Genomic DNA, 14,891 nt, shown 5'->3' with positions numbered 1-14,891 from the left:
CATATAACTGGATCTGGAGGCAGCAGAAAGAGAAATGGGGAAATCGTATTCCATGAGCTACTAGTCATATTCCTCAACAAAAATATCCCTTCGACCAAAGAAAAAAACAATAACACCCCCCCCCCAAAAAAAAAAAAACAAAACACTGTTGCATTTACAGCTAAAAAAAAAAAGTATTTCCCTATTTATTTCTGTTTACTATATGTATTTTTTTTCTTCACAGATATTTTCTAATTTGTCCCTGGATGAACGTTGCCTTTCTGCATCATTAGTTTGCAAATATTGGCGTGACCTCTGTTTAGACTTTCAGTTTTGGAAGCAGTTGGATCTTAGTAATCGTCAACAGGTATGAAGTATAATTCTGAGAATTATGTACTTTCAACACATTCAGAATCTTGTTTGCTATATTTCACATACTTTTTGGGTTAAACCCAACTTGTGTTTAATATATAAGTACTACCAATTTTTTGCCTGTAAATATATTTAAAGGTAATAATAATAATAGCTAGCATTTATATAGTGATTTAAGATTTGTGAAATACTTTACAAATATTTTCTCACTTAATTCTCACAACAACCCTGGGAGTTAAATACTATTTTTAACCCCAGATGAACAACTTGAGGTATCTAGTGATAAGTGTCTTAGTAAGTAAGTATAGTAAGTATCTGAAGCAAGATTCGAAGTTAGGTCTTCCTGACTCCATCGACTCAATCCAATGTGCCATATACAAGATGGTCTTGAGTGAAAGTTAGGAAATTTGGGGAGTTATGTTAATTACCTTTGGTACTTTGGGAAATTTATTCATTGATAAATTATAACACAGTTTCCACACGAAATGACCTTATGTGTTAAACAGAGTGGTTGAACCAATCTATAGTTCTAATATAAGTACATTTTCATCTTTTGTCATCTTTACTGTGCATTTGTTACCTTTGTATATAACACAGTTTGTTGTTCAGCTAGTCATTTCCTGTTGGAGTAACACCTATTTTGTTTCCTGCTTTTTGTTTTCATAAGACTGCTGTGAATATTTTTGTACATGTCACCGTTTTCTTATCGTCACCTTCCTTGGGGGATAATTCCAGGAGGGGAATTTTTGAATCAGATTAGGAATAATTCAGTAATTTTTATTGCATGGTCCAAATGGTTTTCAAAGCCAATTTCATAACCTTTAAAGTAGTGAATTTCCTGTTTTCCTATTTAGCCCCTTGTAGCACCAATGCAATATTTACAGTGCCCATGATCACGATAAAGACTGTGACTATAAGTATTGCATGACATTCGATAGCAAAATATACCAGATTCTCCAGGTAGAGGATAGAACTGAAGGATTTATTTAGACAACAGAAAACCAAATCCCAAAACCAGTAAACCAATTTCATAATAGTACCAAAGATATGCAGAAGCCATAATAACGCTGAGAGCCACAGCATCCTTCAGTCTTCCCACAAACCAATACAAGATCAATATTTACTCACAAAATTCTCTATCTCCTTGCCTGAGCTCTTCTGTCCCCTACCATCTGGCCAGTTCTCACTACCAGCTTCCTGTGGGCTCTGCTTGCCTTCAGCAAAACTCCTTCCACCACAGGCTCCATGTGACTACATTCAGTCTTTTGGGGGCAGCCTATTAGCGGGGCAGAGTTTACTTTCAAAGCAGGGGAGGTCTTCAAACTCCCCCCAGGTCTATTAAAGGGCGGGGAAGATCTTCAAATTCCCATTCCCATTATACTTCTCCAACAATAAAATTTAATTTTTCCTTTATCTTTGCTTTGTAAAACTTTGATGGTTGGAAGGTGATACTTTAGGATTGTTTCACTTTTCTTTGTATTAACATTTTGAATTTTGAGGGGGTTATTGATATCTTATATTCTTCTTTTGAAATTATGCATATCCTTTGACCATTTGTCAAGATAGAATATACTTGTTACATGCTCATTTGATAGTGTCACAAGTGAAATTGAACAAAAAGGTAGATTGAGGCATGTTTTTCCAAGTAAGATAGCATTTTATTTATAGTGTGTGAAACCTGAGAATAAGATGGGTCAGTGACTGCCTCAGTTTTAAGCCAAATGCTCTGAGCAAAAGATAACTTCCTTTTTATAGATTTTGGGAGAAAAGAACAAAGAATAGAAAAGGATAAGTGACATTATGGAGCTGAGGACGGCATGATTGGTTACATATTTGAGGTGTAGGAAACAGTATGATTGGTTGAAAGTTGGAAATGAGGGGCTAGCAATACCGCCCCCCCCCCCGTGACTAAGAAAAGTTAATTGCAAGGCCAGAAATAATGGTCCAGACTTCCTTGGACAGCAAACCAGACATCCTTGAAGGATAGGCTGGTGGTATAAAGATACAAAACCTGATTCTCCAAGGATAGCAGAATTCATTGAGGTAAGAAAAGAACAGTGATTAGCAAGAGAACTGGACTTCTCAACTTAACACATTACATAGGCTAACTGAATTCTAAACTAAGTTCTTGCCTTAAGCAGTTACAGACAAAAATCAATTAATTATAAATAGGACAATTAAAAATGATAAAGAATAATTTTAATCTTCTCAATAGAGTAGCTTCTCTTTTAACTGATCATCTGCAATCTTCTGTTCCCCTCCCCATAGGATCATAGTGTTAGAGCTGAAAGGGACATTCTAGACCATCTAGTTCAATTTTCTTGTTTTATTGTTTAAGAAATTTAGTCTTAGAGAGCTTAAATGACTAGGCAAAAGTCAAATACCAAAGGCAAGAGTCAGGGTTTGAACCTGTGTCCTCCTGCTGATCTGGTATTTTTCACTTATTATTTTCTCCTTGGTTGCTAGATCATCTATTGAAATGGAGAGAAGGGAGGAAGTTAAGAAAAAAAATTAACAATAATAAATCCATGTTGGCAAAAATTAAAATTAAAAGTTTTATTTTTTTTTTTGCAGGTCACTGATGAACTATTGGAAAAAATTGCATCAAGGAGTCAAAATATAACTGAAATCAATATTTCTGATTGTCGAAGTATGTCTGATACTGGAGTGTGTGTTCTAGCATTTCAGTGTCCTGGACTCCTTAGGTACACAGCCTATAGGTGCAAACAGCTCTCTGACACCTCTATCATTGCAGTTGCCTCTCATTGTCCTTTACTTCAGAAAGTACATGTAGGCAACCAGGACAAATTAACTGATGAAGGACTCAAGCAGGTAATCATTTTCTTTGATAAAATTAATTTAGTGATATTAACTTAAAATATTTTCTTACTTAAGCAATAATTTGAAAGTAATGCATTGGAGGGTAGAAGAATGAAATTTTTAATAGTGACCAAATATTAAAATGTAGAATCTTTCACATTTATCCATAGATACTTGTCTTTCACTGGTTAGATCAGTTGATCTAATCTGTATGCAAGTTTTGCTTTGTTCTGTAGTCACAGCTCTTATTTCTAATGCTCACTAGTCATCTTGCAGTTGAATGTTGGTTAAAAGGGAGATTGGATAAGTATATGACTTACTTTTTTATTTATATAGGCAGACCAAACTTTTCACCTTAATGTATTTCTGGAAAATGTTATGATGTGATTGTGATGCAAATCATATTTGACCATAAGCAACACTTTTATTTGAAGATTGCTTTTTCTTTTTGTCCAAGGTTTCATGTCATAAAAGCAAAAGCACAAACAGCATATATTTCTATAACAATTTAATTAGGTTATACTATTATCAAAAATCCATAATAATGATAACATTTTAAGATTTGTAAATCTATGTGTAGTATCTTATTTGTACTATATACATTAATTATGCCATTATATTATAAAATATTCATATAGAACATTATATTGTTATAAATTCGACATAAAGTACTAGCTGTGACAGATATTTAAGATTTAACAATTTGTTTGATGCCTTAGAATTCGGGAGGGTTTATAAGGAATAATTTGTGTATTTCAGGTCTCTTCAAATTTAGTACAGGGAAGTTTGAAATATTCTTGGGGGGGGAAAGGCTTTTCTTTTGTATGTACATCTATCATTTCTGTTACCCTCTCTTGCTAACTGAACCTTCTTTTGTGGTAAAGAGAAGTGAAAAATATATAGTATGGTCACTTTGAGTATGTGTATAAAATTCTCTTCTGTAAATCTCCTACCTTTCATTAATGTAAGGGAAGAGATATGTGTTATTTTTATTTTCTCTTCTCTGGGAACTTGATTGATTTTTTTTTTTCCATTACTCAGATCTCAACTTCCTTTGGGTAATCTTTTCATGTATCATTGTGGTCATTGTGTTTTAGGTTCTGCTTTTTTCTCTGTGTATCAGTTCAGGTTTCTTAAAATTTCTGAATGCCTTGTATTATCTTCACAATAATATTTCTTTATGTTTGTATAACATAATCTTTTCAGCCATTCCTCAGTTATTGGGTACCCACTTGGTTTCTGGTTCCTTTCCACTATAAAAAGTGCTGCTCTAAATATTTTTGTGTATTTGGAAATTTTCTCTCTTTAACTTCTTTAGGTTTATGCCTAGTATCTGAATCACTGGGTCAAAGGAAGTAGACATTCTAATCACTTTTCTTGCCTAATTCCCAATGGAAATCCACAGTGGTTGAAGTACTTTACAGGGCCTGTGTCTCTGTTTTTACCCACAACCCTTCCAACAGAGACTATTCCTGAAATGTCTAATGGTTTACAGGAAAGTGAGGTGAAAACTCAGTTGTTTTAATTTGTATTTCCTTTGCTAGTAGTGATTTGTAATATGTTTTCATGTGGTTGTTTATAATTTGCAAATCTTATTAAAATTTTTTTTTTCCATGTCTTTTTATCACTTTTTTTTTAAGGGAATGAATTTTTCTTGTACTCATTTTTCCCTCTTCAGTAAATGACCCTGTAGCAAGAAGGGACGTTTAGAATCATTCTTCTGACCTTAGGCCTAAATTTTTTCTTGCCTCTGGAGAGAAGCATTTTATAAAATGGTATGATTAGCATAACATGATGAGAATAGAGCTTTGGGAAGCCTTGTTAGGGAGAAGGCCTAGTCTAGCATAAAGGTTTGTTTTTTTAACTAGATCTGTGATTTCATCAGTGGAGAGTGATTCCAGGAAGAACTTCCAGTGTAGAATGGGAAATGTTATAGAAGTGACAGGGAAACTGAGAGGTTAAGTACCTTTCCAAGGGTCATATAGGCAGGATGTGTCAGAGGAAGAATTTGAACCCCACTCAGCTTGAGTTTCCAAGGCCAGTTCTTTCTCTTTTAAAAAATTTAATATTTTACCTTTTGTTGTTCTGTACTTGACCTGTATTGATGCACTAATATGCATGTCCTTCCACAGGCCCTCCCAAGAATTGTCATTTCCTTTTTTTGGTCATCTTTGCCAGTTTGATGGTTGTGAAGTGAAACCTCTTGGGACCTGATCTTTACCAATCACACCTGACAAGTTAGGTGTTATAAATTTACTATAAATTATCAGTTTTTTAAACTGTTAGTGATGGTCCTGAAAAATTTAATTTCCCTAGTGTAATGGAAATGCAAATTAAAGATCTTCCCTGCCCCTAGGCTAAAGTGCACCTGGAGCCTGGGGTGGGAGGCTTGTTTTTCAGTAGATACTTTTTGATTGGGCAGTGAGTCAATAAGGTTGTTACTTTCTCTGAGCCAGGAGAAGGCTATATAAGCCTGATGTGTAGCTTTGTTTTGGGGGCTCACTTTGAGAAGTGTTCTGTGATTTGATCAGATGAAACTCTGGGAAGCCGTTGTTGAGAGTCCCCCGGCTTTGAAAAACCCAGATGTTGATTTGGTATGGATGTAATGGTTGGACAGTTTGGAAACTGTCTACTTGATCTGTTTCTCGGTCTTGATAATTCTGTCTGTATATTCTGAAGTTCGGGGTGCTGACCTTTTCCCCCTGAACTAGGTAAACGATACATATGTTTGACTGATTAAAGTAAGCTTGTTAACCCATTTTAAGTTGCTTTCCTTTACAAAGCAGATCTAAGAACCTATGTTGGCAGCCACCCTGGGGACTCTGGGGTGCTTGGTGATACACCTAGATGTCCATAGATTTATGCTATTCAAATTGGCCTAATTGCTTTGGAGTTTCATTCTTTGAGACTTGGATAGTGTGATTTAGATAGCCTATACATGTGACTAATTCACATTGATATTCTAGTAGAAATGCTACCCTAGCACCACTCTCCCTCCCCTTCCCCCCCCCCCCCCGCACTCCCCATATAAATACATAGGAACTTTATTCTCTTTTTGCCCTGGGATTTCATTTCATTGAAGATTGTACAGTGCAATGTTTTTTTGCTTTTTGGAGGGGGAAAGGCAGGGTAATTGGGGTTGTCAGTTCAATGTCTGTATCCCATATTTTCTAATTTAGAGTAAATGAGGAGAGATTATAAAATTTAGGCTACCAAAAGGAATATTTTAAAATAATATGTAATGTTGCTTTCAGGTACAGAGCAGAAGTCACTTTACATGGTATAATGGTAATGGTAATTTGAAGATCTTCCTTGCCCCTTAATAAGCCTAAGGGGATTTGAAGATCTTCCCTGCTCCTTAATAGGCTGAATGTAATCATATTTAGCCTATGGTGGGAGGAGTTTGCTGAATGGGTGGAGCAGTAAATGAGTCAGAGCAGTTAGAATGGAGGGAGGAGAGGACCCAGGAAAGCAATTGGTGTTGCCCTCTACCGTGTTATTGTGTATAGATTTCTTTGTTGCTATGATGGGTTCAGTTTTCTGGTATTGGGATTTGGCTTTCTGGTGCCTTAATAAATGTTTTACTTTTGCTTTATTTATGGAGAGTCTGTTATATTTCATCATTCAGAACTATGCTTGTCATATTCACTGTCACCATTGGTGCTGTGAATATTGTCTTGGCAATACACATGGTCTGATCAGAACACTGATTTTCTTAACTAGTTGTAGCAAATGCAGTTTTTGTATATTTTTCCATATGAACTATACATTTATTTATGACCCGAAGCAGTTACCAAAAGACTTTCAGATTTGGGGCTCTAATGGGTGTAATAGCAGAAATTTAGAGTGTTAGATGGTTTTGGAAGTGCAATGAAGAGGTATATGTGAGTGATTGTTTCAGATTTCTTCAGAAATTAATAATTGCAACAATAGTAACATGTTGAATTATAGTATGTAGAACACTGATTTTTACTTTTTTTTTTGAAGGGCAATTGTGGTTAAGTGAGTTGCCCAGAGTCACATGGCTAGTAAGTGTGTTAAGTCTCTGAGGTCGGATTTGAATTCTGGTCCTCCTGATTCCAGGGCCGGTTCTCTAGTCACTGTACCATCTAGCCGCCCCTGATTTTTACTTTTTAAATTAGCTTTAACTGTAGCCAATTTTACTTGATAACTCTGTTACCTAAAAGCATTTTCCATGTTTCCACAGTATAATTGCTTCTAACGTTGCCATGACACTTTAAGATCCACAAGTGCTTTATAACTTGATACAGATTAAATTATATTCCATACAGTATAGTTTGTGTGAAATGTTTGTATAGGAAGCTCTCAATGAGGAAAGTCTTCACCTAATGCAGATTGGCACCTTCTCTGAAACTTGTTTAAGGGAATTCCTTGGGGCACTGAGAGGTTAAATAACATGGTATGCGTGTCAGTTAGGACTTAACTCCAGATCTTCCTGATTTCCAAGTCTAGCCCTCCACTGTGCTACACTGCGTCTTTAAGTATATTTTATTATATTCTAATTCTCAGATATTATTTCTGTATGGTTATTTTCTATAATCACAATATTTAATAAGAAGACAGCCCCATTCCTTGACCATACTCATTTACAAAGTTTATCATGTTTCTAGCTAGTAACATACAGTGTAGGCACATGACAGCATAACCCATCACATGTTAACATTTAGTATAAAACAGGCCTCTTTTGTTTTTTTCCTAAAGGACTAAATTGCTAGACTTCTTTCTAGTACCTATGGTATGGTAACTTATGAAGTTTAGGGGTGGCATTTTCTACAGTGTCATGTATTTAACTAGATACATTTAATTTAGCAGGCACTGGCTCGTTACTCATTCCTTTGTAGGTAGCATGGAGCAGGAAGTCAAAGCACTTGGGTAGTTGAGAAAATAACTAGGAAGAGCTCAAGGACAAGGACCGCTTTCCTGTTATCTAATAAGTAGCTTGTTGGGGTGGTGGTTAGGGGAAAGGTGGGGAGAAAATGTATAACTCAAAATCTTGTGGAAATGAATAATGTAAACTAAAAATAAACAAAATTTAATTAAAAAAATTAAAATAAAAAAAGAAGTAGTTTGGAAAATAAATCCAAGATGTAAATAGAATAAAAACCAAAGTATTTGTTGCCATATCACGTTTCACATTTATTTTAATTAAGTTGATTTTGTAGTCCTGACAAATAACTGTTTTGTGTACTTAGCCATACTGATTATTTTTAAAAATTTACTAATTGCCAAGGTTAAGAATTGAAATGCAATAATGATAAGTCTTTTGTAGGATGTGTTATAGTTTTACAAAGTACTTCTATTTCAACCACCCCCGTAAGCCATTGCAGATGTTGTTATTATCATAAATTTGAGGAAACTGACACTGGGAGGAGGGGGTTCATAGAATTTTGAGCTGACAGGGGCTTTAGAAATTATTTTCAGTGACTTACTATAATCATCATTTAAGGCATTTAAAATACAGTAAAAAGAATACTTGATTTGGAATCAAGAAAGGCCTGGGTGTAAATTCTGCTTCCATTGTTTATTAGTTTAGTTGATCATGAGCCACTGATTTAATTTCTCTGAGCTATTAAATGGGGATAATAATACCTTTAGTAATTACCTCATAGGATTGTTGTAAGGCTTCTTCAGTGGGATAATTTATATAAGATACTATAAAAGCTTTAAAATGCTGTATAAATGTCAGAGGTTATTGATGATGATAGTGTTGCTCATAATACTACTGTAGTTCATTAAAGGTCACACAAATTGTAAATATCAAAGTGATGATTTGAACCCAGCTCCTTTCTAGTGCCCCAGATCCATTGTACTTGCTTCTCATGGCATCTGAAAGTGTAGTGGTTTAGGACTGGAACTCGAATCATCTGACTCCAAGTCTTGTTGTCTTCTCATGATCCCACGCTAACTCTGTTGAAGAGGATATTTGACACATTTGGGAAATTTGGGTAAGACAATATATATATATATTTCTGGGACAAATGGAAATCATTCCTTCTTTCTCTAAATGGAATTGAGATGAAATAGGAAACTTGTTTAAAGCTTGTCAATTGAACCTAGATGATAAATGTACCACAAAAACACATTTTAAACCTTTTTTTCTAGTTGATGTGTTCTTATTTTACAGGCTTAAAATATTCCACAGTGATACGGTATGAGAAACTCTCTGTATTCAATCAACAAGCATTTATTAAACATTTACTATGTATCAAGCACTGTCCTAGGCACTGGAAATACAAAGACAAATATTAAATGGTCCTTGTTCTTAAGGAGTTTAAATTCTGTAGAAGAAAAGCACATATGCATCTAACACACACATGCGCATACATATATAGTAATCGATATCATATATATTTATATTCTAATAGAAAGTATATGTAAGATAATTTTGGCAAGGAGGAACTAGCATTTTGGGGGAAATCAGTAATGGCCTCATTTGGAGATGGCGCTTGAACTAAATTTTGAAGGACGCTACCAAACATAAAATCATAAAATGATCACGGCAGCTAGGTGGTTCAGTTGATATAGCACTAGGCCTGGAATCAGGAAGACCTGAGTTCAAATCCAACCTCAGATACTTAGGAGCTGTGTGACCCTGAGCAAGTCACTTAACCTCTGTTTGCCTTAATCCACTGGAGAAGGAAATGGCAAACCACTCCATTGTCTTTGCTAAGAAGTCCCATGGACAGTATTGGTTTATTATGGTGCATGGGGTCATGAAGAGTTGGGTACTACTGAATGACTGAAGAACAACAGTGGTCATAAAAGGTGATAGCCTCTTTAGCTCCCATTGGTTTAATTTTTATCTCTGTATCTCTTATCTGTAGATTCAGTCCTGCTCTCTCCCCTAAGAGTCCCTGGATCACCAAGATCCCCCATTGGACATTTCAAAATATGTATCCTGGATACATCCTAAACTCAGAATGTACAAAACTGAAGCCCTACCCTGTTCTAAATGTCTCTGTTTTTCTCAAAAGAATCACCATCTTGTCAGTGTCTCAGGTTTATAAACTCAGCATTATCCTGGATCTCCTTCACCCCGTGTCAGTTGCCACATCCTGCTATTTCAACCTTCCACGACATCTTTCAAGTCTGACCCTTTCTCATACATCTATCACCTTAGCTCAGGCCCTTAGTAACTTTTGCCTAGGTTATTGCAGTGGGTTCTTATTGGTCTCTGCCTCAAGTCTGTTCCTACTCCAGTCCATCCTATACTCTGATGCCAAAACAGTTTTCCTTAAACACGTCTGACCATGTGACTTCCCTATTCAACCAACTTCAGTGACTGCCTTTAGCTTTTAAAGCCTCAGAGTTTGGCCACAAACTATTTTCCAACCTTTTTGGATGGCTTCCTCTGGCACTTTGCAGTCTAACCAATATGGCTTTCTCTCTTATTCCTTACTCGTGCTTATTATTTATTATATAATACTTATTATATATTATTTAACAATATATAAAATAATAAATGTATAATAATATATATATTACATACTTATTATATAATCATACTTATTATTCCATACTTCATTTCCCATCACTGTGCTTTTACCTTTTTTGTCCCCAATGTCTGGAATGTGCTTCTTTTGCCTCCTAGAGTCCATCTCATCTTTCAAAATACAACTTAGGTGTTATCTTATGCATGAAGCCTTTCCTGATTCTCTAACTACCCATGGTTTGTATTTAACTATTTGGTCTTTTTGTGTGTATTTACTTTATACTTATGCTGTATATATTTTTATGTATCTTTGCTGTCTCCTATTAGAATGTGAGCTCCTTGTAGATAGATATTGTTTAATTCTTTGTGCTTGTCCCAACACCAGGTATAGTGCCTGGTCTGGTACTTGGAAGTGCTTAAGAAATATGAGATTAAGAGAAGAAATATTGCTTATTAAAAGTAGCAAGAAGGCCAGTATGGCTTGAATGGGGGAGCCTGTAAGGGTAGATTAAACTGTGATGAGCTTTAAATGCCAACCAGTAGAGTATGTATTTGATCCTAGAGTCAAGAGCAAACTGCTGGAGTTTGAGGAGGGGCATGGTATGGTCAGACCTGTGCTTTATGGGTATCCCTTTGATAGCTGTGTGGATAATGAATTGGAGAGAGAAGAGACTTATGAAAGGGAGACCCATTAGTCTGTTGAAAAATAGTCCAGTTTAGAGGTGATAAGGGCCTGGTGAATTATGTTTTCCCTGCATGTACAGAGAAGGGACAGATATGAGAGATGGTATGGAGGTAGAAATAAGATCTGACACTTGATTGTATATATAGGATGATAGGGAATATGAAGTGTTGATGATAATTCAGAGGTTGTGAACCTGGGTGACTCGGTGCTCTGAAGAGAAATAGGAATGTTTGGATTGTGTTCAGTCTTGAATATGTTATGTTTAAGATTCCTGTGGGTACCAGTTCACAATGTCCATTGGGTGGTTTATGGTGAGACTGGAGCCCAGTATAGAAACTAGGGTTGGAAATAATGCATTTTGAAGTCACCAAAAGAGTAGAGAGAGGAGAGTATTTGAGACAAAGCTTTGGGGAGCAGCCATAGTTGTGGGGGACACATAGAGGGTCATCTTTCAAAAGAAGATGATGACAAGCGTGAATCAGTAGGATGAGTTCTGTGCCATACAGTTCCTCCATACAGTGGAGGACATCCCCAAGGTTGGCTGGTTGGTGTCCTTCATTCTTGAAGATGTTACTGTGTTGAGGTCAAGGTACAGCAGGTCTGACTGGCTGATGAGACCAATGTGAGCTTGGAGGCGCAAATGGTGCACATGAACATGTGGGTTGGATAGGTCTCTAAATTTGCGCGTCTCACATTTCTTTTGAGCTATTGCAATTCTGCTTTTCTCATAAGGCGCAGTGCCTTCTTTGATGTAGGCATGCTGCACTGGGTGGGCCTTTGCCAATGTCTCCCGTGTCCCACGAGAGTGTCCTTGTAAGGCTTCTTCTGATCTCTGTGTGAGCACTTGCCTTGTGTGAGTTCTCTGTAAAATAGTCTTTTAGGCAGATGTGGCCAGCCCATCGGAGTTGCTCTCTCTACACTAGAGTTTGAATACTTGATAGTTGAGTTCTCCCAGAGTGGGGGTTATCCAATAAAAGGTAGTCTGCTACAGAAAGGTAAAAAAGGATGAGATTTGACAAGAGAATCATTAATAACTTTGTAGGAAGCAGTTTCAGTTTGGTGATGGTCAGAAGCCAGATTGCAAAGGATTGAGAAGTGAATGAAAGGAAAAGAAACTCAAAGTAGATAAATTTTTCATGGAATTTGGCTCTTAATGGAAATTAATTGCAAATGGCTTCTATTTCCATTGTAAGTGAAGTGAGGTTATCTACTAAGATGACAGAAGAGTGTGATTTGGGACCTTGAGAGGAAAAAAGATTGAGAGAGTGGGATGAATAATCAAGAGAGGAATAAAAGGATTGCCTTGCCTTGTGAGGGCCCTGTTGAGATTAGCTAAGATGAGTTTGTAGTGTACCCAATCAGAGATTTATATACTATGTTAGGTTGAAGTTAGATTCTAAGGCAATATAATGTTAGGAACAGCATTCATGATGTTATCAGATGATACATTCATGTATACACATTCTATGTATGTGTATGGAAATACATATTCATACAAAGAGAATGAGACAGGGAGAGCTGTTACATATTTTGAAGCACTTGGTTTTGCATTTTTCCTTTCATATTCTCCTTGTTTTAAGGTAAATAGAGGAACTATTGAACTCATGAATATAGTTTGTTTTTTGATCAAATAGTAAAATAATTTTGTAGTTGTACAATTTAACATGAAAATTTTACTTGATGTAGTTTGAAAATAGAATGATTAGGTTTAATTTCAGGCTTTATTTCATACGTAGGTAGTAGTAACACCAGTAACATTTTGGAAAATAGAATTACTGTTCTTTTCTACTGAAGATAACCATTCTCAAAATCTTAAAATAATTCCTTACATTTGGTTTGAGCATCCTTCCTGGTATATGATAAGATGGAAGAGTTAATTTTATTTTTATTCCAGTGGTTCCCAAATTGTGCTTTCAGATGTCCATTTTCTGAAGTATATGTTTGGAACCATTTAACTTGAAAAATAATATTACAAAAACAGATGTATTAAAACATCTTATACTATATGAATTATCACAGGTAAGATTCTAATTAAAAGTTAAGAATTGGCAAAATTGCCTCATGGCATTTCATGAGAACCTATCTTTATGTTTAGTGTATTGAACAAATTTAATTAACGTATGTAAGAAAAAAGTATGGACCAATTTTAATGTTATGTATACAAGTATCAGAAGCTTAAACTTTAATCTGTGTATATCACTTTCCAAAATAATTAGAAAACACAGATACATCTAAGATACTTTACTTAGAATGTTTTTCTATTGTATTTGTGTTTTCATTTATAACATTTACTTAAGCATTGTTAAATAAGTGTATTTACATAAATACATATTTATGTATTTTCATCCATACAAATAATGTATCAAGTATTACTAGGAATACAATTTTGTCTTAAAATATTAATCCTTTCATAAGACTTACTTTCCTCTGATGGTTAGTGAGGAATTTTATTTCCTTTTGTTGTTGATAAATTTAGTACTGCCAAAGCAGAGACACATATTCACACAAAATTTAAAGTGTACTCCCAGAAACCACTTAAGCAAATAAACAACAAAAAAACTACATGTGCACGTGCACACACACACACACACACACACACACACACGAGTACTTGCAACTAATAGTTTGGGTAAATATATATGTTGGTAAAAATTTTGGGGGGGGGGTTGGGTTGGGTTGGGTTGAGTTGCTGGTCTATGACATCATTGGCACAGGAGCTTCTAGTGTAGAAACTTCTTCCACCAATTCAAATAGGTAGCTCTTCTGTAACTCATGATCTTAGACCTGAATTTTGCTGCATGCCAGATAAGCATGGATGAGAGAGGTGAGATAGATTAAATTTCACTTACGTCTGCTCTTTGACTTTAATCAGACCCTTGCTGTTTTTCTTTCAAAATAATGGAAATGTGGGGTATTGTAATTTCTCGATGATTAGCTGTATCTTGAAATATTACACTGTCCCACCTTGTTTTGGGCTAATACTGAGTCAGAAGAATATTGGAAGGGGATATAGTATGTTGTTTATGTGTTAAAGTAGATATTTTTCTCAGTTTGAAGCATAAATGTTAATTCTGGCTTCTGCTATGGTTTGGTAACTTGTAGTATGACTGAACTAGATAACTTTTTTTCCTTTTCAATTATGTTATTCTTATCAGAAATAGGCAATTAAAATTGGTGAAAATTAAAGTGATGAATTGTCAGGAAGTGAGTTGCTTGTTTCATTTTCATTCTTTTGAACCCATGATTTACTGCATTGATCAAGAATTATAAGTCAGAGTTTTTTCTTCATAATGATCTTGTTATAGAAATTATTCTCCCAGTTATCACTTTGCTCTGCAGTTAAATCATCATTTCAAGAACTCATCTCCTTAGAGTAGCAGTTGCTATGACTCATGTGATTTTTATTGTGACTACTTTGTACTTGAACCCTTTTTTGCTGCTTGGAGTATATTTTCTTTGATGTGGACTTGATAGATTTTGACTGTTATGTTCTTGGGCGTTTCCATTTTGGGATTTTTTTCTAGAGGTGACCATTGGATTTTTTCTTTTCTACTTTGATCTCTGGTTCTAAGAGCTCTGGGC

General features: G+C 35.5%; 1 protein-coding gene across 2 annotated transcripts in view; it reads left to right on the top strand.

The window, feature by feature from the left end:
* The window catches only part of FBXL17 (F-box and leucine rich repeat protein 17), a 572,591-nt gene that overhangs the window by 16,943 nt on the left and 540,757 nt on the right, over window positions 1-14,891 (top strand). For both annotated transcript variants that reach the window (XM_069088133.1, XM_069088132.1), the window contains exons 2-3: window positions 224-346; window positions 2,926-3,183. In XM_069088133.1, coding sequence (XP_068944234.1) covers window positions 224-346; window positions 2,926-3,183 — 381 coding nt within the window. The remainder of the gene's footprint in view (window positions 1-223; window positions 347-2,925; window positions 3,184-14,891) is intronic.

The sequence above is a fragment of the Petaurus breviceps genome, unplaced genomic scaffold (assembly GCF_028583685.1).
Source record: "Petaurus breviceps papuanus isolate PSGF00001 unplaced genomic scaffold, PetGlider_PUasm1.0 184, whole genome shotgun sequence".
In the NCBI taxonomy this organism is placed as follows: Eukaryota; Metazoa; Chordata; class Mammalia; order Diprotodontia; family Petauridae; genus Petaurus; species Petaurus breviceps.
Note: the sequence above shows the minus strand (reverse complement) of the source record. Positions and strands in the feature narration are given on the sequence as shown.